This window comes from Oryx dammah, unplaced genomic scaffold (assembly GCF_014754425.2).
Source record: "Oryx dammah isolate SB20612 unplaced genomic scaffold, SCBI_Odam_1.1 HiC_scaffold_1, whole genome shotgun sequence".
Classification (NCBI taxonomy): Eukaryota; Metazoa; Chordata; class Mammalia; order Artiodactyla; family Bovidae; genus Oryx; species Oryx dammah.
In genome coordinates, this window is record NW_024070185.1 from 73,453,208 (window position 1) to 73,479,097 (window position 25,890).

The 25,890-nt window shown below is 47.0% G+C and overlaps 1 protein-coding gene across 1 annotated transcript in view; it reads right to left on the reverse strand.

Moving 5' to 3' along the window:
* Positions 1-10,466: 10,466 nt before the first annotated feature.
* Positions 10,467-25,890, reverse strand: part of LOC120866179 (beta-1,4-galactosyltransferase 1) — a 53,005-nt gene continuing 37,581 nt past the window's right edge. The window contains exons 3-6 of the mRNA XM_040243741.1: positions 21,495-21,682; positions 16,087-16,209; positions 13,862-13,966; positions 10,467-13,378 (exon numbers count right to left, since the gene is read on the reverse strand). Of these exons, the coding sequence (XP_040099675.1) occupies positions 13,246-13,378; positions 13,862-13,966; positions 16,087-16,209; positions 21,495-21,682 (549 nt within the window). The 3' untranslated portion in view covers positions 10,467-13,245. The remainder of the gene's footprint in view (positions 13,379-13,861; positions 13,967-16,086; positions 16,210-21,494; positions 21,683-25,890) is intronic.

Below are 25,890 nucleotides of genomic sequence, written 5' to 3' on the forward strand. Positions count from 1 at the left end.
ACATCTTAGGCCTCAAAGTGTTGCTATAAACAATTTTTTGCTTGTGTTTTTCAAGTACAATAGCCTGTGTACTCTGGATAAAGATTAAGTGAAAACCAACAAAAACAATAAACAATAGAAACAACTCCACAAGGGCTCCAAGTATTAGAATTATTAGACACAGGCTTTAAATTAACTATGTTTCCATGTTGAAGGGCTTCCCTGGTGGCTCAGACAGTAAAGAATCTGCCTGCAACTCAGGAGGCCTGGGTTTGATCCCTGGGTTGGGAAGATCCCCTGGAGAAGGGAATGGTTACCCACTCCAGTATTCTTGCCTATAGAATGTCATGGATAGAGGAGCCTGGCGGGCTATTGTTACTGGGGTCCCAAAGAGTCGGACACGACTGAGTGACTGACACACTTTCACCATGTTGAAAGACAAGACTGAGAGTATCAACAGAGGACTGGAGAAAAGAGCAAAACTACACGGAAATTCTAGCACTAAAAATGTAATAATCAACAATAAGAAATCACAGACAGGATTACCAGACCACCTGATAGCTAAAGAAAGAATTCATGAATTGGAAAATGTCATTTAAAAATAACCAGAAATAAGTGCTGAGAGACAAAAGTACAAAAAATACAGGAGAGGAACGATTCATAAAGGGTGTGATGAAAAGATTTAACACATGAGTAGTTCAAATTCCAGGAAGAAGAGACAGAGAACAGGATAAAAGCAAATCTTGAAGTGTTAATGGCTGGAAACTTTTCAAAGCGGAAAAAAGACATTAAGCCAGAGATTCAAAAAGTCCTGGAAATACAAATAGGATAAGTAAAAAGAAATCCACACCTAGCCAAATCACAGCAAAGCTACTCAAAACCAGTGAGTAAAGAAAATCTTAAAAGCATCCAGAGGAAAAAAAGGCATATTACCTTAAAAAGAAAGAAAGTGAAAGTCGCGTCAGACTCTTTGAGACCCCATGGACTATACATACAGCCCAGAATACTGGAGTGGGTTGCCCTTCCTTTCTCCAGGGGATCTTCCCAACCCAGGGATCGAACCCAGGTCTCCTGCATTGCAGGCAGATTCTTTACCAACTGAGCTACAAGGGAAGTCCATTAAAAAGAAAGAAGCAACAATTAGACTAATAAATAACTTTTTATAAGAAACAATGGAAAGCAATAATCAATGGTATTTTATTTGAAAGGACTGAAAGAAAATAATAATTTCTAGGTTCAATTCTATTTCCAGTGAAAATACCCTTCAATAGAAAAGGTACGATTCTGAAAAAATATATATATATGAATAAAAACATACGAAATGATTGGAGGGGCTTCCCAGGTGGCTCAGTGGTAAAGAATTTGTCTGCCAATGCAGGAGCCACAGACGTGGGTTCAATCCCTGGGTTGGGAAGATCCACTGGAGGAAATGGCAACTCACTCCAGTATTCTTTTCTGGAGAATCCCATGGAGAGAGGAGCCTGGCAAGCTACAGTCCTTAGGGTCGCAAACACTACTTAGGGTCACAGACACTACTGAGTGACTGAGCATGCATGAAACAGCTGGAGGAATTTGAACACTGACTGAATAGATGATATTAAGGAGTTATTACTAATTATTATATTTGGGTTTTAGAAAGAATACTGACCTTTTAGTGATAGACAATGAAATATCATAATGTCAGGTATTTGATTCAAAATAATCTGAGACAGTGTAGGGATAGGAGTGAAATAAGTAGGTACTGATAATTATTTAAATTAAGTTGTGGTTTAGTCGTCAAGTTGCGTCCAACTCTCTTGCAACCCCATGGACTGACTGTAGTCCATGGTATTCTCCAGGCAAGAATATTGGAGTGGGTAGCCGTTTCCTTCTCTAGGTATCTTCCCGAGCCACGGGTCGAATCTGGGTCTCCTGCATTGCAGGCAGATTCATTACTGTCTGAGCCACCAGGGAAGCCCAAACCAGTCAATCCTAAAGAAGATTAACCCTGAATATTCACTGATGCTAAAGCTGAAACTCCAATACTTTGTCTATCTGATGCAAAGAGCCAACTTATTGAAAAAGACCCTGATGCTGGGAAAGATGGAAGGCAAAAGGAGGAGGTGGCAGAGAACAAGATGGTTAGACGGCATCACCAACTCGATGGACATGAATCTGAGCAAACTCTGGGAAATAGTAAAGGACAGGGAACCCTGGCACACTGCAGTCTATGGGTTACAAAGAGTCAGACACAACTTAGCGACTAAAGAACAACAACATTATTTATTACAATATAAATATACCAAATACCTAGGGGAAAAAAGTGTAAGAACCCTAAGGATAAAGAAGACCTAAACCAGAGTTCTCTGGCAGTCCAGCGGTTAAGACTTGGCACTTTCACTGCCTGGGCCCAGGTTCAATCCTTGGTCAGGGAACTAAGATCCTGCAAACTGCATGGCGCGGCCAAAAAATAAAAATAATAAAAAGAAGACCTAACCAAAAGAGGATTATAATACATTTATCTTTTATAGATAAAAGAGATCAAGTCTCCTTATAGTGGTCCATAGAAAGAAAAGTGAAAGTGTTAGTGGCTCAGTCATGTCCAACTCTCTGTGACCCCAAGGACTGTAGCCCACCAGGCTCCTCTGTCCATGGGATTCTCCAGGCAAGAATACTGGAGTGGGTCACCATGCCCTTCCCCAGGAGATCTTCCTGACCCAGGGATTGAACCCAAGTCTCCTGCACTGTGGGCAGATGCTTAACCACCTGAGTCACCCAGGAAGCCTGGGTGGTTTCATAGAAAGAAAGAAAGAAAGTCGCTCAGTCGTGTCTGACTCTTTGCGACCCCATGGACTGTAGCCTACCAGGCTCTTCCGTCCATGGGATTTTCCAGGCAAGAATACTGGAGTGGGTTGCCATTTCCTTCTCCAGGGGATCTTCCTGACCCAGGGACTGAACCCGGGTCTCCTGCCTTGTAGCCAGACGCTTTACCATCTGAGGTTTCATAGATTCATCATAATTTCAGTCAGGATCTCAACAAGTGTAGTGATGGTGGTGGTGGTTTTCTGATGGAACTTTCGTGAGAAAGCAGGAGCCTGGCCACCAGATGCCCTGGGCACAAGTCTTGTGTTTCACTTTGTGAGCTAAACTCTGATTTATTGCAGCTTCAGTCCAGGTGATAAGACAAGGAAGAAGGAAAAGCATAAGGTCCCTCCAGGCAGGCTTGCGGTCCAGTTCCCTTTGGACTCTGGACTCTGACCCTGAGGGAGCCTTTGATCTACCCTTCCTTCTACCTTCCCCCTTCCTGGTTCCTGGACTAACAAAGAGGACTTTTGTTTCTGGCCTTGAATCCTGGCTTAAGTGCCCCAGCAGCAACCTCAAACAGGCAGAGAAGGCTGGAGGAATAAACCACCCCAAAGAGTTTTCCTAGAACCACAGCCAGCAGCCCCAGTGGGCTCTCACATCCTCCTCAGCCAGTTTCTGGATGGGGACCAGAGAGGATATGGCCTTGGTCACCTAGCAAGTCAACACTGGGCTTCCAGTCAACACTGACCTTCCTCGGTTTCCTCTCCTGTCTCATCCTCCTGAAGCCAGTTACTCCAGCTGTGTGCTAAGACATGTGCTCACTCAGTATTGGTAGTGAGCCAGGGAAAGGCCTGGCAGGCCCTGTTTCCCATTAAGAAAAGCCCTGAAAAGATCTTCTGGAAGGTGTGGACAGTGAACATGCAAGACAGGGCAGGTCCAAGGTAGAGAGAGTGCCTACAGGCCCCATGGAGCCAGCACAGCCAAGATCATCAGCCAGGCCCATCAGTCACCAAGTCCAGGGCCCAAGAGACGGAGTTGAGCCCCAGCACCTGAATCAGAGGCAGAGTGTTCCGAGCTGGCAGCAGGGCCCAGCCTGGCATCTGAAAGATGTTGCCCAACAAATTGGTCGTGGCAGAGGTTTCCTCCGTCCTCGGCAGCAGGTTAGCTCTCCTCATTCCACGTCTCATTGTGGCCAGGTCAGCTTCCATCCGGAGCAAACCGCGTGAAACATAAATCACTGAGTCTGATGAAGTCAAACCCAGCAGAGCTTTTTAGAACTCTTGATTGAGACAGTCTAAAAATCATGAATCATCAAGATACAGCCCCTGGCTTCATTTAGGAAAATGCCATTGGCTAAGAAAGTTTGGGAGGATTGGGAATGGGGTGACAGCTGCCCTCCTTTGGGCAGAGGGTGTATGGTGAGGAAAAGGGGTGACAAGAAGGAGAAGGGAAAGATGAGGAGGAGTCCAGGCCTCAGCAGAGCCACCCGCCTCTCGGCACATCCCCGGGAGCCTTGGGACAACACTGTGCGGAGCCCCCTGGATGCCAGGTGTTAGCCCAGGGGAAGGGCAGGACTGAGCACTGGGAGGAAGGAGCCGCTGCAGTTCAGTCACTCAGCCACGTCCGACTCTTGGCGACCTCATGGACTGCAGTACACCAGGCCTCCCTGTCCTTCACTGTTCCCTGGAGTTTGCTCAGACTCACGTCCATTGAGTCAGTGATCATCCAACCATCTCATCCTCTGTTGTCTGCTTCTCCTCCTGCCTTCAATCTTTCCCAGCATCAGGGTCTTTTCCAATGAATTGGCTCTTCATATCAGGTGGCCAAAGTATTGGAGCTTCTGTTTCAGCCTAAGTCCTTCTGATGAATATTCAGGGTTGATTTCCTTTAGGATTGACTGGTTTGATCTCTTTACAGTCCGAGGGACTCGCAAGAGTCTTCTCCAACACAGTTCAAAAGCATTAGGTTTTTGGCACTCAGCCTTTTTTACTGTCCAACTCTCACACCCATGCATGACTACTGGAAAAACCAATAGCTTTGACTATATGACCTTTGTAGGCAAAGTAATGTCTCTACTTTTAAATACACCATCTAGGTCTGTCATTGCTTTTCTTCCAAGAAGCAAGCGTCTTTAATTTCAGAAGGAACTGTACTGTCTGTGAATAAGGGGCTGCTTCTTGCCGCCCAGAGCGATGCTTCCAGAGGCAAAAAGCAGTCCCAACTTCTTCAGGTCCGTGTGGACCCTCAGCTCTCAAGGGTCTCCCTTCCTCTCTGTACCCATGACCCAGGCCCCCTGAATCATAATGGATGATTTCAGTGTTAACCACTCCAGTGCGTCTCCCAGACGGAGGCTGCAATGATATCCCTGGCATAGGGAGCTGTTGCCACCGAGTATACTGGCTTCCCAAGTCCTCTAGAACTGTAAAAAGAAAATGAAACAGAACCCAAACCACACAAAACGGAAACCAGGTCTTGGGTCCAGCCCATGGTCTATACTGCACTTCTCTTAGTGACGCTGCAGCAATGAGGCTCAAGGCAAGGCTCCTGTCTTCTGGCTGAGGCAGGGCAGCCTCCTTCCCCAGCCTCCAGCTCCCATGCTGTTTTGTGGAGGACGAGCCCCTGAAGCTGATGAGTGACTGGACCATGGTTCTGTGGACAGAGCCCGGGCTGGGACTCAGCACTCCTGCATCAGAGAGGAACTCTGTGTGATCTTATGTCCTTGCGTGACTGCCTCGAGCCTATGTTTCTCATGACGGAGATGATTGTAACGAGCAGTGCAGCACAGGAGGTGGCAGAGGGCCAGGTGTGCTCGAAAGGGGAGAAGCTGTGTGAAGGGTCACAGTGGAGCAGCAGTTCGCCAGGTCCTCCTCTTCCATCCATCACTACAGACCCTCGGTGAAGTGGGAGACCACAGAGCTGAGGCCTGGGAGCTGGCCTGTCCCTGTGCTGCTGTTGTCAGGGAAAAGCAAAGTCCCCAAGGCCACAGCAACAGGACATTTCGCAGAGAGGGAGCATTCTGAAAGCCCCCTGATAGCCCTAGTCCCCAGCTGGATGATGGCTGCTGGCCCACCCTGTCCAGTCTCTCAGTGCAGGAAACTTAAGCTGGCTGAACTCCCATGGAGCTGAGCAGCAGTGGGGGCGAGACTGGGCACGCAGCTCTTGGCACCCTACCAGACAGAGATTCCAAGGCAGTGGAGTGCACTCTTACTGGTCACAGCCTGGTGCCTACCCTCCCCTGGCACATGCCTCCCAGGCAGGACGAGGTCCCAGAGGACATGCCAATCGTCCAGCACTCACATCTGGCCCGGAAATGAATCTCTGAGAGCTCCAGGCTTGGGTCTGCATCAAAATCCAGATGGCAGGGACTCCTTGTGCCAGCAACAGGACTCCTGGATTCTGGGGCCAGAGATCCACAGGCAGCTAGATCCCCCTCACTTCCTGCTCCTCCCAGGGTCCTGATGAGGTGTCTCAGGCCAATCTTGCCCCTCCAGAGCCAAGGGGCACAGTGCCCCCCGCCCTCGCCACTTTTTTTTGGTTGGTTAACATTTTAATTACCCAAGTATAATAGGTGTGAATGTTCAATGGCACTCAGAAGAGAGTAGCAAACTGTTCTAATTTTTATGTTTCTAAACCCAAGAGAACTGATAGAAACTTCTGAGCCTGAGTTGATCCTGTCCAGCCTCCATGGACAATCCCACAGTGTGCCACATCCCCCACCCCGCCCAAGGTGAACAGGGTACAGGCCTCCATCACCTCCTCAGAGGAAGAGGACCTGTCTCTCTTCCACATCTGGACACTTTGAGGGAATGCAACTCCCCTGGAAAAGACGCTGATGCTGGGAAAGACTGAGGGCAGGAGAAGGGGGTGGCAAAGGATGAGATGGCTGGATGGCATCACTGACTCACTCAATGGACATGAGTTGGAGCAAACTCTGGGAGATGGTGAAGGACAGGGAAGCCTGGTGTGCTGCAGTCCACAGGGTTGCAAAGCCCCCAGACACGACTGAGCAACTGAACAACTCCCCTGGGGACAACCCAGCTCATTCTCTCAATGGGGCTGGTCCTGTTAAAAGCCTCGGCCCTCAAGCAGCCCCCGAACACTAAAGGTTGTTACCCTAGGCTGGGAGCCTGGCCACAAAAGCGGTGCAGAGAGATCGCCTTTCCATTTTATTGCTTGCATATCTGCTCCCACCAACAATCACAGAATAATTTTTGCACTAAATTATTCAGGCATTTCCTGTCCTATATGGAAATCCCATTCTGTAGTTTGCCTTCTCCCCTCAGACCTCTTTCCAATCAGTAAGTACAGATCCACTTCATCGTGCTCAGTGGTCACCTTGTTTGCACACACCTCATTTCACTGAGCACAGCCCCCACTGATGGTGGCTCTTAGGTTTTCAGTGTTATGAGTAATGGCAGCGGAAACACGGCTACCACAGAGGCTCCTGCGCTTCTCCCTCAGGGGCGATGGGATAATCAGGAAGCTTGAAGCTGGAAATCCCGAAGGGAAGCAGGTGACAGGAGTGTGTCCAAAGTTGGAGGGGCCACAGGCAGAAGAGGGAGACAGAAAAGCAATAGGATTCTAGCCTGCTCCTCCAGGTAGAAATTTTTGTTTCATTTTTTAAAAGTTTCAAGAAAATATTTACTTGGCTGAGTCAAGTCTTAGTTGCAGTACAAAGGCTCAGTAGTTGTGGTGTGGGGTTAGTTGCCCTGCAGTGTATGGAATCTTAGTTCCCTGACCAGGGATCGAACTCTTGTCGCCTGCCTTGAAAGGTGGATTCTTAACCACTGGACTGCCTGGGAAATCCCAGGTAGAATTTTTTTTTTCTTCTTTTTCCAGGTAGAGTTTTAAAAGTGTATCTTGTGGGACTTCCCTTCTTATGGTCAGTGGTTAAGACTTCACCTTCCAGTGCAGGGGATGAGGGTTAAGACTTCACCTTCCAGTGCAGGGGATAAGGGTTCGATCCCTGGTCAGGGAGTTAAGATCCTACATTGCTCTTGGTTGGAAAACTGAAACATGAAACAGAAGCAACACAGAAGTAACAAATTCAATAGACTTTAAAAATGGTCCCCATCAAAAAATCTTAAAAAAAAAAAAAGTGTATCCTGTGATGCTCAATGCTGTCCTGGGAGAAGAGGGGGAAGGCAGGGGTGATCCTGCTATTTTTACAAATGAAGACTCAAGATAAAATAACTTCCTCTAAGGCAGCATGAAGGGTGAGTCTCAGGAGCAAGGGGAAACCCGAGACTACAGCACTTCCTTCTGCGGGGAGGGAAAAACGATGGGGAGACCAGGGGTAGATTCATAAAACAGGAGAACAAACTGAGGCTCAGGGAGGGGAACAGACTTTAACTGAGTGAGCCAGCGAGTGGGAAATCAGAGGGCCAGACACAGTGACCACTCTTTGTATGGCTTCCTCCAGCCCTCCTCCTGGCCCCTGCCTGGTGTCCCGGCACATAACTTGCTCAAGTGCCAGTATCTTGGGAATGTCACGGTCCTCTGCTTTCTGGTCCATCGACCCTATCACTTCACATGCCATTCAGACCGTGCCGGCTCCTTTGCCACCCAGCCTGGGGACAGGTCCTGGGGCCCAAATGAAGGCAGCGGCCACGTTCTCTGCCTGGGGACTGTGCCAGGAGAGGAAATGAGGTTCATCTGGCACAACCGGCTCAGCTAGCAAACCTCATTTCCTTTCTGATGGGGTAAGAAGTTCCAGTTCTAAGAAGAAATCAGCCCCTAGGAATGTCCAAACTCCCACCTCCTGGAATAAACAGGAGGGGGCGAGCTCAGGAGAGCGGTGACTTGGCAACACCTAGCACTCGCTCGTCTTCTCATTTCCTCCACCTCCCCCAACCCTCCCCATACACAGCTTCCCTCTACCACCAGCAGCAAAAACTCCTACCGGGGAGGCTTTACTCATATACTTCCACGGGCACCCCAGCCATCTGGGCACCACAGCCCTGCCTCCAAAGGACATCTGTGGGTCAGTGATTAGGTACCCAGGTCACATTCTCTCATGGAAAAGAGGTACTCTATGGGGGGCAAGACTGGTACCCACCAAATCCACACCAATGGCTACTGGGCTCTGCCCTGGCTCAGACTTGGTTTGGGTCCCAGGTGAAGCGGCAGACTAAGGGCACTTCTCAAGGAAATGGCTACCCCCGGAGCCCGGCCCTGGCCCTCTTCCTCCCATCCTCCTGGTGCCTTGGAGCACACCAACACAGGATTTGAGACCCCCTCCCTTGCCAAGGCCACCATTCCAAACACCTTCCCTCAGGGCAGGCAGGAAAGGGTGGGGAAATAGCATTGCTGAGGTCTCGGGTGTCTCCAGAAGAGAAGTGGTCACTTACCCTGAGATCCATTCATCCAACTGCCACACAGTTAAGTCCCAGACACGTGCCCTAGAAGAGGAAAAAAGATCCCCAGCACACCTGGTGTGTTCATGTGTATATGTGGGTACCGTGCACACAGCATGTGTACCTGCGCTTTTAAAATTTAACAAATATTTATAATGTGCATAATGCTTATTATGAGCTAGATATGGTCTGAGTGCTTTATAAAATTAATTCACTTGATCTTCCTGACAATCCTATGAAAGAAGTACTGTTATCCTATTACACAGATGAACAAACGGAGGCATAGAGAGGCTAAGTCACTCACTCAAGGTCATGAAACTGGGAAGAAGCAGCAACAGGATTTGAAGACAGGTCTTCTGGCCTCTCCTAAGTACTTGGCGGTGTCCATGTATTTTGGGAGAGGGAAGGGTGCCCCACTTAACCCAGACCTTATAGCTTGCAAAGCCCTGTAAGGCAGCACTCTGTCCAAAGGCATCTGGTCAGAAAGACAGATCTGAGTGCCAGCCACTGCTCAAGCCTGAGGCTACTAGGGCTCCTTCCACCAGTCACACGGATGGGTGGAAATGGCCAGCTGGCCCTGGTGGGGCTTCAGGGGGCTGTCCTTCCGGCCCTGTTTCCCAGCCGGTCCCACAATCACAGCTCCATCCAGCAGGGCCTGTGGCCCCTCAGCTTGGACAGCGTCGGGGTGACCTCTCCTGCATACTGGTTTCCTCTGGCCCATTTCTTCCAGAAGACAATTCAATCAAAGCCACATGTCAGAGGCTGCAGTGCCTGACCTAGGGCACTGGAGGAGGTGCCCAAGGTACTTACTGTCTCAAGTCCTTGGGGCACAGCTAAGACCTTTTGTAGTGCCAGGTTAAATTTCCTGGGGCTGAGAAGAAAGCGTATTGATCTAAGCTACACTGTGAACACCTTGTGTAAACGGCTGAGAACATGCTGGCTTGTGTGGAAAACAGAACAGAGCCAGAGAACTGCTGGGAAAATGTCTTCTCCGAAGGGTCCCCAGCTGCTATGTGGTAAGTACCTGTGAGGTGCCTGTCGCTGTATTTCAGACACATGTCTTCTAAGCCTCAGAAAGTCTCTGTGTGTTACTATTCCCATTTTACGGATATTCGTATGAGACGCAGATGGGGAAACGGCTGATTCCGGTAGGGTGTGTGTGATCCCAGGCAGGCGAGAGAACATCTCCTCTCTTCACCCAAGCCCCCAGCTCCGCCCCCCACACAGTGAGGCAGGCAGAGGAAGTAGAGTCCCCGCTTTCCTCAGACCCTCCCAGCAGGCAGCCCCGATCCCTGTCCTCCAGCTTTGGAGGAACCTGTAACCCTTTACATCAGAAGAGAGACCACCTGCCGTTACAAAGATAGGGTCATTTATTCACGTTATATTACTGGATTTTAAAGGCAAAAATACAGTTCTGTTTTGAACACCAAGGTCAGACATTCACCCACTTACAATGGTAAATACATACATTTGTGTACATGGGAAATCAAAATACACAGCACACAGGTCTCTAGGACAGGAAGGCTCCCCTTCCAGCCGCGTGAGGCACCCCTCCCTCCAGCCCACCTCCCCCCCACCACTGGTCAGCAGAGGCCCTGAGGGGGCAGCACCAGCATTTCCTTTACCCTCTTGCGCCACCTCTGCCCTCTGACCTTTCCCAAAGGCCACCTTAGAGGGTCACCAGCAACAGAATGGACAGAAACAGAGAAGGGCACGTGACAATGTCATGGTGACAACTTCCAGATGAAGGAAATGAACCCTTAGTACTCAACTCCCCAGGGAGGAAGTACGCGCTGCAGCATCCGATGAACCAGACCAGGGCTAGGCTTAACCCTGGGCCCAGGTGGACCCCATGAGCGCACCAGAAGATGAGCAAACAGGGAGGGGGTGATGAAGCAGCGTCTCCGGTGGTCCTGAGAATGAACCACAGACTGGACTATTACAATGGAACATGAAAGAAAATGTAATAGGAAAACAAAAAAGAAAAAAAAAAGTCAGAATTTCGTTTTTAAAAGTAAAGTTACAAAAAGGTTACCACCCAGGATACTTGTCTCCTTTCTTTTAAGGCACTTTGGAAAAGTCAGGATCTGGGGACAGAAAGCGAGGTCTTCATTCTTTGCGTTTCCCAAAGCTTCCTGTCAGGGTTATTCCTGGCTTTAACAACGTCATTATTAAGGAGTGGGGAATTGACAGATGGAATACTCTTTGCATAGCACAGCTACAGTGGAAAATAATTTGTAACCAACACAAAGGTTTCTGGAAAAAGAACCAGGTAATAGCCTAAGATGCTCAAAGCAATAAAGGCACAGGTATGATTGGGGCCAGGCACCAACCAGTTCAGCGCCCACACTGAGGGCTGGTTTCTAGGCTGCCCGCAGCTGAAAGGCTAACCCTGGGATTAGAAAGCTGAATTTTAAGCCCTCAGCCCAGCCTGGACCCAGCACTCATGCCCAGTGGCAGGAACTGCCTTGTGCATCTCACCCCAGGCAGGCTAAAACCTCCAGCAGCAGAGGAGGGCTTGGGGAAGACATCCGCTGTGAGTCGGCCTCCCTGGGGTAGGAGCACCTGCTAAAACCTGAGGGGGAATGGGAAGCTCTCGGCACCAGAGTGGCTGTGGGAGGAGTGTGGGTGTGTTCAGCTGAACTGCTCTCTAGATCTCTAATTAAAAGGCACATTCATGCTGGAGAATGGACAGTCTGTTTGACCCTGAGTGCCACAGGCCAGTTTTAGGAAACAGGCAAAAGGCAACAGAACAAAAAGGGGGAGGGAGGGAAGAGAAAGGCAGCACAAGGAAGGCAGGAGGAGGAGGAGGAGGACAGAGAACCAGTCCTGCAAGGTGGGCCAGGCAGCTGGGCCAGGCCAACGGTGCCTGGAAGGCAGCCCCCAGGGGCAGATGGAGGGCCAGTAAACAATCTGATGGCTGTCATTTCCAGCTCCACAGCCTGGGGCCTAAGGAGGCTGCTGGGATCAGTCTGAGGAGATAGGGGTTGTTCCCTGGCCCTGCCCACCTGGGGAGGGCAGGGCGGTGGTGAGGTGGGGAACTCTGCCAGGCAGGCCAAGGTGTCTGCCTCCCCTGCAGAGTCCAGCTTGACAGTGCTCATGGGGCGCCTTAGCTCTCACCGAAGGACCCAAAGATGTCTACGGTCTTCAGAAAACCTGGCCTGCCAGCTCCATCCGAGGCCCATGTGGGGCCACTACAGCATACATTATTTTTCCCCCTAAAAAATGCTCAATCCCCATCCCCACATGTAAAACTCCACAATAAAAATACATAGGAAATTCAAGTTTATATAGCATGCTCAGAAAAATAAATTGCCATGACTAAAGACTATGCCATTCTGGATCAACACAAAATCAAGCTAGACCATAAGGAGGATCTGATTTGTTCTTTCTTTAAAATACTACAAATGCTATTAAAAAAAAGGATTTACATTCAGAAATCAGGCATCTGGAGAAAGGCCACTGAATGTGAGAACACCCAAGGCTTTTGCTCTGGTGGCTAAAGTGGCCTTGGAATTCAAGCCTCAAGTTTTAAAATTCTTTTGCTAAGAAAAGACACACATACACAGTGATTGTAATAGGTGCATATCATGGAGAGAGGGTCGAGGGTTGGGGGTGGTAACATGAGAATGGTTGAAACTGGGTGTTTTTCTGTTAAAACATGACAATGGAAAAACACCACACTGATCCGATTTCAGCAGCACTCTCCAATTTTTCACAAAGTAATAATACCACGATTTAAAGCAAAATTCTTACCTATATCACAACAAATTAGCAGGGTGTTTTTTTTTTTTTTTTTTTTTCTGGGGATGAGTCCCACAGTCACCAGATTTGGAGCTGTGAATAGCTTTGATTCTTTGGGGTGACACCGTGAACATGCCGAGAGCCCCCAGAGGCTGATGGTTTCTATGCTTACATACACCTCGTGGGGCTGAGAAGTCACATGCTGAGCCAAGTTGGGGGCAACATATCCCACTCGTCCTGGTCGTCCGGAAAGGCGTCTGAATGATGAGCAGAGAGGGCCTGTCATTGATTGTGAGAGTGAGAGGGACCAGCCCAGCACACGGGCAGAGACACAGCAGAGGTCCCTGGCCATTTTCAGGTCTCTGATCAGTGCACCAAAATGCTAGCTTGGCGTCCCGATGTCCACTGTGATTTTGGTATACAACGGGTACCTCTGGACCTCTAACACCATGTAGGTGAGTGAGTTCAAACCATCAGAGAGCATTGTCTCCTTTGTATGTGCAATTCGGTCAAACCTACAAGGAACAAACAGACAAAGGGTTTGAAGCCAACACGAAAATCTTAAAAAAAAAAAGCAAAAACAAAACTCAAAACTTTAAACGTTTGTACTTTAACGGCCCCTTTTCCCTCCTACTAGGCTTCTCCGGTGGCTCATCAGTAAGGAATCTACCTGCCAGTATAGGAGATGCAGGTTCAATCCCAGGGTCAGGAAGATCCCCTGGAGAAGGAAGCGGCAACCCACTCCAGTGTTCTTGCCTGGGAAATCCCATGGACAGAGGAGCCTGGGGGGCTACAGTCCGTGGGGTCGCAGAGTCGGACACGACTGAGCGACTAAACCACCAACACCACCATCTCCCTCCTACTCCAACCCTGCCCTGTGGATGGAACCCGTTTTTCCCTTGGGGCACAGAGCCCACTCCAGAGCCCCACTCCTGCAGCCAGCCCCACCTGAAGGCGGAAGGAAAGACACACAGGGGAGAGAATAAAAGAGAACACACCTCTGAGGATTAGGTTCATTTTTCTTGTCTCTCGAGTGGCGGATCATCCGACACTTCCCGATTACAGCATTTGGGCGAGACACAGACATGCCTCTAAAAGCTAATCTGTAAGGAGCAAAGGGACAAGTGGTCATCAGGTCTAGGTCCCACAGCGCCAGCTGCAAGACTTTTGTCCCATCCACCATCCTATCCTGCCAGCTGGTCTCACTAACCCATAGCCCAGCCCAGTGTACAGGCAGCAGTTAAAACTCACACCCCTCCCTCATATCCTTTTACCCTTGGTTCTAGATCTTGTGGAGGGACTACCCTGTGCCAGGCACTGGGGGTGTCTGCCCTCGTGGAAATTATGATGTGGATGCTTAGAATGTAGGGCCACAGGTGACAGGACGAAGGGGAGGAGGTGGGCGTGGGGATGCTCTCAGCACAGAGGGAGAAGCAACCAACTCCACCTGATCGAGACTGGGCAGAGCCAAGCCCTGAAGATGAGTGGGTGTTTGCCAGAGCATTTTGGGCAGTCAGGACAGCACAGGCAAAGGCAGGGAGGTGAGAGCAAGCGCAGTGCCCTCTGGGAGCATCAAAGTTTGGGGTAGGAAGTGGCCAGAGGTGAAGCAGGAAAGAAGGGCAAAGACTGTATCATGGAGGCCTTCTCAGAGCATCTCCCAGAACAGGGCCAATGTCTGAAAGGGATATAACTTTTGGACTATAGCCAAAGTTTTATAATGATCATACATGGAATATAACCTTTAAAAATTGTGAATTACTATGTTGTACATCTGAAACATACATTGTACATCAACTATACCTCAATTTAAAATTTTTGGGAACGCATGTACACCTGTGGTGGATTCATGTCAATCTATGCCAAAACCAATACAGAATTGTAAAGTAAAAATTAAAAATAAATAAATAAATTAAAAATAAAATAAAATAAAATAAAATAAAAAATTTAAAAAAAAAAGAAAAAAACAAAACAAAACTTTTTTTAAAAGAAAGGACAGAAAGCTCCTCCACAACCACTGATGCTTCTGTTCCCCCACCCTCAGGGGTTTGTCCTTGGGGCTCCCTCCTGGAGACTTTTCTGATCACTCAGGTCTATGCAGCACGTCAGCCCTGTACACCGTCACACGGGCCCAGCTGCCTGGGTGTGGTGCTGTGAAAGGAAGTCTGTTTTTGTCTGGACTCCCTGTTCAGGGCTTCAGTGTCTTCCTCACCACTGGTCCTGCCTGGCCCAGTGCTCTGCATATCGATAATCAATCTCTAAAATTCAAGTTTTCTTCAAGACTTGGGTCTATGCTGCAAAGCTAATCTTAAGCGACTTGGATGCTGCTCTGAAAGACATCTTCTGTTAATGATGAAATTAATGTACTCCGGTTCAGGAGGGCACCAGGGTGTATTCTGGTTTCAAACTCAGTGGCATGTTCAGGTTGGCTCCCAGAGGGAGAAGGTACTTTTTGCCTACATCCAGCAGGGGTGAAGATTCCACTGCCAGGAAAAACCAAGCAGAATGTGCTTTCAAATGCCACTGACAGATGGTTTTTTTACCATCTGTGATGACAACTCATGTAATAAAGTTTTACCAACTCATGAAGAGCCCCAGGGTGTGGATGGCCATGTAGTGTGAGTCACCCCTTCACATGTTTCTCATTTTACATTTTCCAGAAAGCTAAGGCAAAAATCACAGAAGCTAGTTTTCCTAAAGATACTTTTTAATTTTTTTAAACTTTTTTTTGTATTGGTGTATAGCCGATTAAAAATGTTATAATAGTTTCAGGTGAACAAGGAAGGGACTCAGCTATACATATACATGTATCCATTCTTCCCCAAACTTCCCTCCCATCTAGGCTGCCACATAACATTGAGCAGACTTCCATGTGCTATACAGTAGGACCTTATTGGTTATCCATTTTAAATACAGCAGTGAGTACAGGTTGAGTTTTTTGTTTTTGTTCCTAATGCAGGTAGATTAAAACTTTCAAGTGCACATCAGAGTTACACACATGCGTATTTTCAGATGCTTTCCAGTTTCATTAAGGGTTTTTATGGTGTGTCTCTTAAGATACTCTTTATCACCTGGAGCACCTAGAGCAGAGCTCACCTAAGAATTCAGGCTCGGTGGGGACTGCATCTCTCCTCAGGGTCAACCCTTGCAAAATAACCAAGCACAGATAGAAAAACCAGAAGTGAAGGGAGACAGGGAAGCACGAGATCTAAGTTGTGACGCTTACCTGTTATAAATATCATCATCTTCACCTCCCCAGCCCCAGTAGTTATTAGGAAATCCATTGATGCTGAGAAACTGTTGTTTACTTAGAGCAGAGACACCTCCAAAATACTGCACGTAAGGTAGGCTGGGGAAAAAAAAACCACACACACGCACACACAGAGGACCAGTAGTTAGTATTTATTCTTTAATAAAGCTCACTCAAAATATAAATACTTCTGGGCTTCCCTGGTGGCTCAGTGGTAAAGAATCCAATGCAGGAGACATGGGTTCAATCTCTGGTCCAGGAAGACCTCACAGGCCTCGGAACAACTAAGCCCTGCGCCACTATTGAGCCTGTGCTCTCAAGCCCAAGAACCGCAACCACTGGAGCCTGTGTGCCTAGAGCCCATGCTCTGCAACAAGAGAAGCCACCACAATGAGATGGCCATGCACTGCGGCGAAGAATTAGCCCCACTCGCCGCCACTAGAGAAAAGCCCACGTGCAGCAGCAAAGACCCAGCACCGCCGAAAATGAATCAGTTCAGCCACTCAGCCGTCTCCAACTCTTTGCAACCCCATGGACTGCAGCACGCCAGGCTTCCCTGTCCATCACCAACTCCTGGAGCTTGCTCAAACTCATGTCCATCAAGTCAGTGATGCCAGCCAACCATCTTATCCTCTGTCGCCCCTTCTGCTCCTGCCTTCAATCTTTCCCAGCATCAGGGTCTTATTAAATTATTATTTTTTTAAATATATAAACACTTCTATAGTTATTTTTACTCCCTGGAACTTTTAAGTTAGGGATTTATGAAGGTTTCCTTTGTTTTGTTTTCATATCAGACTCAGATTATCTCAGAGAAGACACAGATATCAAAAAGTAGAATGTTGCACTTTCCAAGAACACTGTGGTTATCTAGACAATCAGTCAGTGACAAATACAGAAGCCCAGTTCTGCATTGCTTGAGAACCTGCTTTCCATGGGTCAGAAATCCTTCTCCAGAAGGTCCCCAAAACTGAGACTGCTTTAGAGTCTCCTGTGCCCACCCTGTCATGCCCCCCTTCCCACCCCTGGCCCATTTACAGTCTTGCTTTCATTCTTCCAAAGGTATACTGACTTCAACACTGACCCCAATAGTCAAGACAGCATTTCTGAAAATTTGCTAAAATAAAAATTTTCTTGGAAAATTCTACCACATCCTGACTTGGCAAAATGTATGATGATGAATCTATTTTGACCCATTTTCAAGCAGTAGGGCATCTGGGCTTTCATCCTTCCAAACCATTCTGCATTTCAATATTTCAGTGGTTATGAATTGTGGACTCCTGAGGGACACGGAGGAAGGACTGACGAGAAATGTTAAGAATCTGGATGTGCCTAGAGGGCAAGCAAAGGCTTTCCTGTGGGATTTATAAAGGCTGTGATTTTGTGACAGCCCTGTGTGTAGCTCCAAACCACAGTTGGGCTTTTACTGGAATCCAAAGAGACCAAAACCCATCACACAAATTAAGGAAAACTCTAACTCAGACTTTGAGGAGGAAGTCAGCCAAACCATACAAAATGTATGAAAAAAAAGATGCAGTTATTATTTTCAAATACGTTCCAGAATTCTGACTGCAAGCACCCACAAGCAAAGATCCCCGGGGGCCTGCTTTAATGAATCAAAGATAATCCACTTGTAATTAGGTATCATCATTTAAGCATCAAGTCTTCCCCCTTTGGTTATCTGCACACTATAGTCTGCACTTATAATGTGAGGGTTTGAAAACCAAGGTGACCAGGCCATTAAGGATTTTTCATAATCAGTGTTTTTACAGAAGTGGACTCTCAGCCACTGCACAGGGGAAGTATATGCTATTCTGACCAGATTTGGTTTTGCTGTCTCTGCTGGTTTCTCTTACCTTCCTGCCTCGTCTCCCAAGCCTAACTAGTTCGGGGTGAAACATACATGATGCTGTGGTAAAGAATTAGGTAAGCACCACCACACTTCAAGGGCAAAGTTCAGAGGAACCGGTGTGCCTCAAAGAGGAGAAGATACACAAACAGGGAGGGAGAGGGGGAAGATAGGAGGGTACAAAGTTCTGTTTACAGTCAAAAGTTTCCCCGTTAAGATAGGATGTTTATGGTCTGAACGCTTTAATCTTGGGGAAGGACTTCAGAGCATCCTCTGTTTATCTCACAGCACTCATGCCCCCAGCAAGGGAGGACAGAAAGAAATGATGAAAGCAAGACGAGTCTGGGGCTTCCCTGGTAGTCCAGTGATTAAGGACCTGCCTTGCAATGCAAGGGACACTGGTTTGATCCCTGGTCAGGGAAGATCCCATGTGTTGCAGAGCAACTAAGTCCATGATCCACAACTACTGAAGCCCTCGTGCCTAGAGCCTGTGCTCACAACAAGAGAAGCTACTGCAGTGAGAAGCCTGTGCACCACAACAAGCAGCCTCTGCTTCCTGCAACTAGAGAAAGCCCATGTGCACTAACAGAGACCCGGCATGGCCAAAAAATTACATGAACTTTAAAAAATAAATAAAATGAGTCTGAAAGAAAGCCGTTGGTTGTTCTATACCAAGGGACTGCCAGTTGGCACACAGGCCTGCAGTACTGCGGTAGTCAAGCCTGAGCCAGGGAGGCCCAGCACACCTTCTTGGAGCTTCCAGGTTGACTCAGAACATGGAGGAAGAGGTCAGGTTATCCAACTGACAGTTGCCTTAAGTTTATGTTGATACAAACGTGGACAAATTATGGAATGAAATGCAAATTTACTTTTTAAGATTAAAAAAATGGACCACAAGACTTTTTTCTACCTATGACAATAGGCTTTAATTACTCTGCTGCTCCTGGGGACAGGCATCAGCTGGATTCCTCGCAAAGGGGGAATTTTGGTGGGAAAGTCTGAGCCCCAGTGTTTAAGCAGAAGCCTGTGCTTTGCAGGGAAACAGAACCGTGTTCCTTCTTAAAGTGCCAACGAAGATCTGCTCAGTTACCCAAGTCCAAGAAATTACTGAGGGAAGATGACTCCAATTTGCTTCCCAAATTGTGAGGGGAAGGGGAGAAGAAAGTCAAGTAATACAACCACCCTCTGGAGCCTGAAGATAAGTGCCATCCCAAATATAAACACTTCTCACCTGGAGGTGCAGAAGTATAGGTGCTTCTGGACTCCACTTCCCTCCTTAAAAAATAACTGACTATGACTATTCTCCATCTGAATGCAGAGTTCCAAAGAATAGCAAGGAGAGATAAGAAAGCCTTCCTCAGTGAGCAGTGCAAAGAAATAGAGGAAAACAATAGAATGGGAAAGACTAGCGATCTCTTCAAGAAAATTAGAGATACCAAGGGAACATTTCATGCAAAGACGGGCTCAATAAAGGACAGAAATGGTATGGCCCTAACAGAAGCAGAAGATATTAAGAAGAGGTGGCAAGAATACACAGAAGAACTGTACAAAAAAAGAGCTTCACGACCCAGATAATCACAATGATGTGATTACTCACCTAGAGCCAGACATCCTGGAATGGGAAGTTAAGTGGGCCTTAGAAAGCATCACTACGAACAAAGTTAGTGGAGGTGATGGAATTCCAGTGGAGCTGATGGAATTCCAGTGGAGCTATTTCAAATCCTGAAAGATGATGCTATGGAAGTGCTGCACTCAATATGCCAGCAAATTTGGAAAACTCAGCAGTGGCCACAGGACTGGAAAAGGTCAGTGTTCATTCCAATCCCAAAGAAAGGCAATGCCAAAGAATGCTCAAACTACCGCACAACTGCATTCATCTCACACGCTACTAAAGTAATGTTCAAAATTCTCCAAGCCAGGCTTCAGCAATATGTGAACCATGAACTTCTAGATGTTCAAGCTGGTTTTAGAAAAGGCAGAGGAACCAGAGATCAAATTGCCAACATCTGCTGGATCATTGAAAAAGCAAGACAGTTCCAGAAAAACATCTATTTCTGCTTTATTGACTATGCCAAAGCCTTTGACTGTGTGGACCACAAAAAACTGTGGAAAATTCTGAAAGAATTGGGATGGGAATACCAGACCACCCGACCTGGCTCTTCAGAAATCTGTACTGGACATGGAACAACGGACTGGTTCCAAATAGGAAAAAGAGTAAGTCAAGGCTGTATATTGTCACCCTGCTTATTTAACTTATATGCAGAGTACATCATGAGAAATGCTGGGCTGGATGAAACACAATCTGGAATTGAGATTGCCAGGAGAAATATCAATAACCTCAGATATGTAGATGACACCACCCTTATGGCAGAAAGTGAAGAAGAACTAAAGAGCCTCTTGACGAAAGTGAAAGAGGAGAGTGAAAAAGTTGGCTTAAAGCTCAACATCCAGAAAACAAACATCATGGCATCTGGTCCCATCACTTCATGGCAAATAGATGGGGAAACAGTGACTGACTTTATTTTTCTGGGCTCCAAAATCACTGCAGATAGTGACTGCAGCCATGAAATTAAAAGACGCTTACTGCTTGGAAGGAAAGTTATGATCAACCTAGACAGCATATTAAAGCAGAGACATTACTTTGCCAACAAAGGTCCATCTCCTCAAGGCTACAGTTTTTCCAGTAGTCATGTATGGGTGTGAGAGCTGGACTCTAAAGAAAGCTGAGTGCCGAAGCATTGATGCTTTTGAACTGTGGTGTTGGAGAAGATTCTTGAGAGTCCCCTGGACTGCAAGGAGATCCAACCAGTCCATCCTAAAGGAGATCAGTCCTAAGTGTTCATTGGAAGGACTGGTGTTGAAGCTGAAACTTGAATACTTTGGTCACCTGATGTAAAGAGCTGATTCGTTTGGAAAGATCCTGATGCTGGGATAGATTGAGGGCAGGAGGAAAAGGGGACAACAGAGGATGAGATGGTTGGATGGCATTACCAACTCAATGGAGATGAGTTTGAGTAAACTTGAGGAATTGGTGGTGGACAGGGAGGCCTGGCGTGCTGTGGTCCACAGGGTCGCGAAGAGTCGGACACAACTGAGCGACTGAACTGAACTGATGAGCTTCAAAGGACTTCCCAGGTGGCTCCAGTGGTCTAGAACTCCTACCAATGCAGGAGACGGAAGAGACACGGGTTCGATCGCTGGGCCAGGAAGATCCCCTGGAGGAGGGCATAACAAGCCATTCCAGGATTCTTGCCTGGAGAATCCCACGGACAGAGGGTCCTGGTGGGCTACAGTCCATAGGGGTGCAAGGAGTCAGACATAACTGAAGTGACTTAGCACAGCACTCAACACATATGCACTCTGAAGAGACTTAACACAGCACTCACACAAATATGTTTCAAAAGCACCCAGTTGTCCCAAAAGGCATTCTCATCCAAAGCCTAAGAGGCACTTACTCCTGGGCTAGAGGAACCACGTTCCTTGGTTGTCATGGAAGACACAGATATGTTTTCTGCAGATTCTGGTAAACATCTCTTACCTAAATCCAAACTTATCCATTGCTACAGAAATGTGCCGTGGCTGTGAAAAGCACCTGTAGGTGTTATGGTCGTTCATTGGGATGAGGTCCACATCGCTAAACACAAAGCAGTTGTAGTCATAGTCCTTCAAGGCCTCTTTAAAGCCAACATTGAGAAGCTTTGCACGGTTGAACATGGACTCTCCAGCCTGGTGCAGAAACAAAAAAAGTTGCCATCAGATGCCATGAGGCCTTTCAGCCAAACACCCATGGGGACTGGTGACCTGTCTGCTCCACATGGCCCTTAGACCATTCCTGGGCCTCATTTTCTACCCTCACTTTACAATTCAATCCTGAATAGCATTCCCTGAACCAGCAATCCCTCTTCTAGGAGTTATCTTGTAGGACTTGCAAGTGTGCAAATGACAGGTGAACAACGTGTTCACTCTTTTCACCACATGTTCACCAACACAAAAGGCTGCAAACAATGATGTAAACATGACCAGGAAATGGCTTAAATAAACCATGATGCATCCATATAATGGAATAGAGCTGTTTAAAAAAAAAAATAAGGAAGCTCTAAAAGGAAATGATCATCGAGATAGTATTGTTAGGTGAAAGGTGTTTAAACAGATGTGTTATTTATTCTTATAGTACATATAGGCTAATTGCAGGAAGGATATCAGGAAACTGGTGACAATGGGTCTTTTTCACTTCTACCTGCTTTTGTGTGGTTGACTAGGGTTTGATCATCACATTGTGTCCAGGTATTTGTCACTAAACCAGGTACCAGGAAATATGGCAAACTCAAGTCAGTCTCTGCCCTCCCAGTGCTCACAGTGTAGGGGGTGACCAGTGCGCTACTGGGCACAGTAGAGATAGTATGTATGAGAGAGGAGGACACCCGCTTCAGGATGCCAACCACGGGGTCTACAAGAATTAAGTGTGCTGGTACAAAGGTACTTCATATTTTGGTTACTTCTCGTTTATTTTCAGCCTTCTCCCATTAGAACATAAGCTCAATGAATGCTGGAATTTTTTTTTTTTTTTTTGCTTTTTCTTCACCCATTGGAAACAGGCCTGCAACACAGCCTGGCATACAATAAGAGCTCAATAAATAACCACTGGATGGATGGATTGCTGGGTGGATGGATGAGTAGACAAATGGATGGGCTTCAACATACAATGGCAGATGGCAACCCTTTGAGGAGACTCCTCCAACCTAAGGGGCCTCTCATGGGTCTCTGCTCTTACCAGTTACCAAGACCCCAGGTTAGTAAGGACAGTAACATCATCAACACAATCATGCTTATACTTAATTCACAAGCACTTCAATATCCATACTCTCATCCTGGCTGAAATTCTCCCACCATTGTCATGAAGAAACTAAGGCCACATACATGACTCAGCTGGTGCTGGAGCCCAACCCTCTAGAATCCTCACTTTCCAGTCTTTCTCGGGATCAACAAGATCAAGGACCTCTACTTTGGGGGAAAATGTGCCTCACGAGGGCCTAAAGTATCTGTATGGTCTCTAAGGTGGGGTGCTGAACATCTTCTCACCAGAACTCTAAGATAAGGCCCGGACACTGGCTCTCCACCAGGCTGCCTTAGTGAGGACAGAGTGCCCGGAAGGTGCCACAGCCCCCAGTGTCAGGAGGGTGACTCGGGGCCACGGACCACTTGAGAAAGATAAGTACCAGGAAGTCAGAAAGAGCAGTTCCAAAGAGTAAATGAAACATTTTACATGAGAGCTCCTTTCTTTAGCCCATGAGAAAGCATTCTAATCATGTGTGGTAACGGGAGAAGGCTGCACCCTGAAGTACTCAGGGTGTACCTGGGCTGCTCAGTGAGTTAACAGAGAGGCACCATGGCGTCGCAAAGAGTTAGACCCAACTGAGCACGCACACAGGCACACACACCAGTTAAGAACCATTTAGAATTCTGTCTTCAGCTAATTCTGTGTAAGTCATGAGACCAAGAAAAAAAAAAAAATTACCAAAGTTTAGGAACTGCATATGAAGTTGTCGTCATTATTATTATTATAACAACACACTGCTAATATTCTCTGGGGAATCTGATACACCGGGCACAGGGAAGTATTTTACAAGCATGGTGTGTCCTTTAATCATCTCAACAATCTTGTTAACAACCTTCACCCCCAAATCTGATTTGCTTCCTTCCTCCCACACCCTTCGACCTCCTGGTAATAGAGGCCTGCATCTGGTGGCTTCCATCTTCCTCCTCCAGTCCCATAAAGATTCTCAAAGAATTAGCTTTCTCTGAACATTGTGAGATAAAATTCAGCCCCACTGAACATGTTTCCAACAAGTGAACAGGCAATGTCCCAACAAAGCCTGTTCCCAGTTGTGGAGCAGACCCCCAAGAGTCGCTGCTGCCCCATGTTCCCTTCTCTTGGTCCACTCCCCAGGGACAGGCGCAAGGTGTTGGTGGCCTTGTCTGAACCACAGGACCTGGCCTGTTGGCCATGACTGGTTCATCTAAGCAGATACCTGACTGAGACTACCCTAAGCATTTTCCTCTCGCAGGAACTAGAAATATGGAACCATGAATGGGCACCACTGGTGCCAACCCCAGGACCAATGGCAGTCCAGAGGAGAAACCCAAGGAGCAGACCTGTTCTACCCCTTTCCCCATGTGTGGGGTGACTGACAAGTGGGTTTATCAGTCAAGAGAGGCCAACATCCATCAGTCCAGAGGGGACAGGAGCCTGGGCCTGGTCAGTGTGCTGGCCTGGGGAAGAGTGAGGACCTGTGAGGTGGGAGGCCTGGCAGAGTCTACGCTCTCCAGACACTTCATGCAGCAAACCCAATGCCCTTTGGGCAGATCTGGGTGGCAGGGACAAATGTCTCAAGAAGTTTCAGACGGCTCTCCAAGGCATTAGAACCTTTTTCAAGAGCCCTCATTTACCCTAAACATAAGAGCAAGTAATACGTCCATTCAAAACAGAATCCTCATACACTGCTGGTGGGAATACAAAATCGTGCTGTCATCTTGGAAGAACAAAGAGTCACCATGTGATCCAGAAATTCTACTCCCACGTATATACTCAAGAGAAATGAAAACATGTCCACACAAAAACTTTCAAAGTTCACAGCAGCACTGTCCAGCACTTTTTAGATAGCTAAAAAGTGGAAACAACCCAAATGGCCATTAACTGATAAATGGACAAATAAAATGTGGTATACACATACAATTCAACATTATTTTGCAATAAAAAGAATGAAGTACTGCTACATGCTGTAAATTGGATGACTCTTGAAAACATCATGCTAAGTGAAAGAAATCAGTCACAAAAGATCACAGATAAGACTGCACTTATATGAAATGTCCAGAACAGGCAAATCCATAGAGACAGAATGTAGAATTGTAGCTACTAGGGCAGGAGAGAATGGAGGAATTAATTGATAGCTAAGAAGTGTAGGGGAGTTTTTTTGGCTTAATAAAGATGTTCTAAAATTGATCGTGGTTGATAGACACCCAATTCTGAATATACTAAAAGCCACTACTGAATTATATACTTTAAATAGGTATATTGTATGATATGTGATTAAATTATCAAAAAAAAAGAAAGAAAAGAAAAGCCTGCTCCAGAGATGGGAGAGGAACAGAGGGCTCTTTTTCTCCCTCTTTTTCATATATTGATTCTGGTCATTTATTGAGTATCTACTTTTTGCTTAGCAAAAATACAGAATACAGAAAAAGAAAAGACACAAGCCCTGCTTTTGAGAAGTTCCAAGTTAAACAGGCAATTGTATTTTTATGGGGTGATGAGCTCTTTAGGGTGGACAGCTACCTAAAGGGGAAGGAGGAGAAAGGAGCTCCTCAGCTCAGCACATACAGAGAAGTAGAGGTGGAAACACAAACCCAATCATAGAAAATTAGAGAAGGCCTCGAAGAAGCTAGCCAAGTTTAGTTGGGAGGCATGAGAAGAATATTGCAAGATGAGCGAGCAGCATTTGTAAAGCCTGTGAGGAAAAGACAGCATTCAAGGAACTACAGAAATAGATTGGGCAAGACAGACTAAGATAAGAAGGTGGATGTGGATCAAAACATGGGGCAGGAGAGGCAGGCTGGGAACTTTGCTAAAATAATCAAGACTTTCTCTTTTTTATTCAGGCCATAGGAAGCTCTTGAGGTTTTAAATGAGAATTATGTTTTGCAAGTCCAGGAAGAATTTGTGCCCTACTTGCCAACTGAGGGCAGTAAGACCAGTCTGGAAGCTATGGCATGATTACTGGAGACTAGGCAATGACATGGGGCAAGCAGAGAATGCCTCTCCAGAAGGGCTAAGCGGGGGACTCCACTTCCCCATTTCATGCCTCACTTGTTCCTGGGCCTGTGCGCTGCACCTGTGAGCAGTCTTCATGGGGTTTCCAGGAGAGGTACCAGAATCT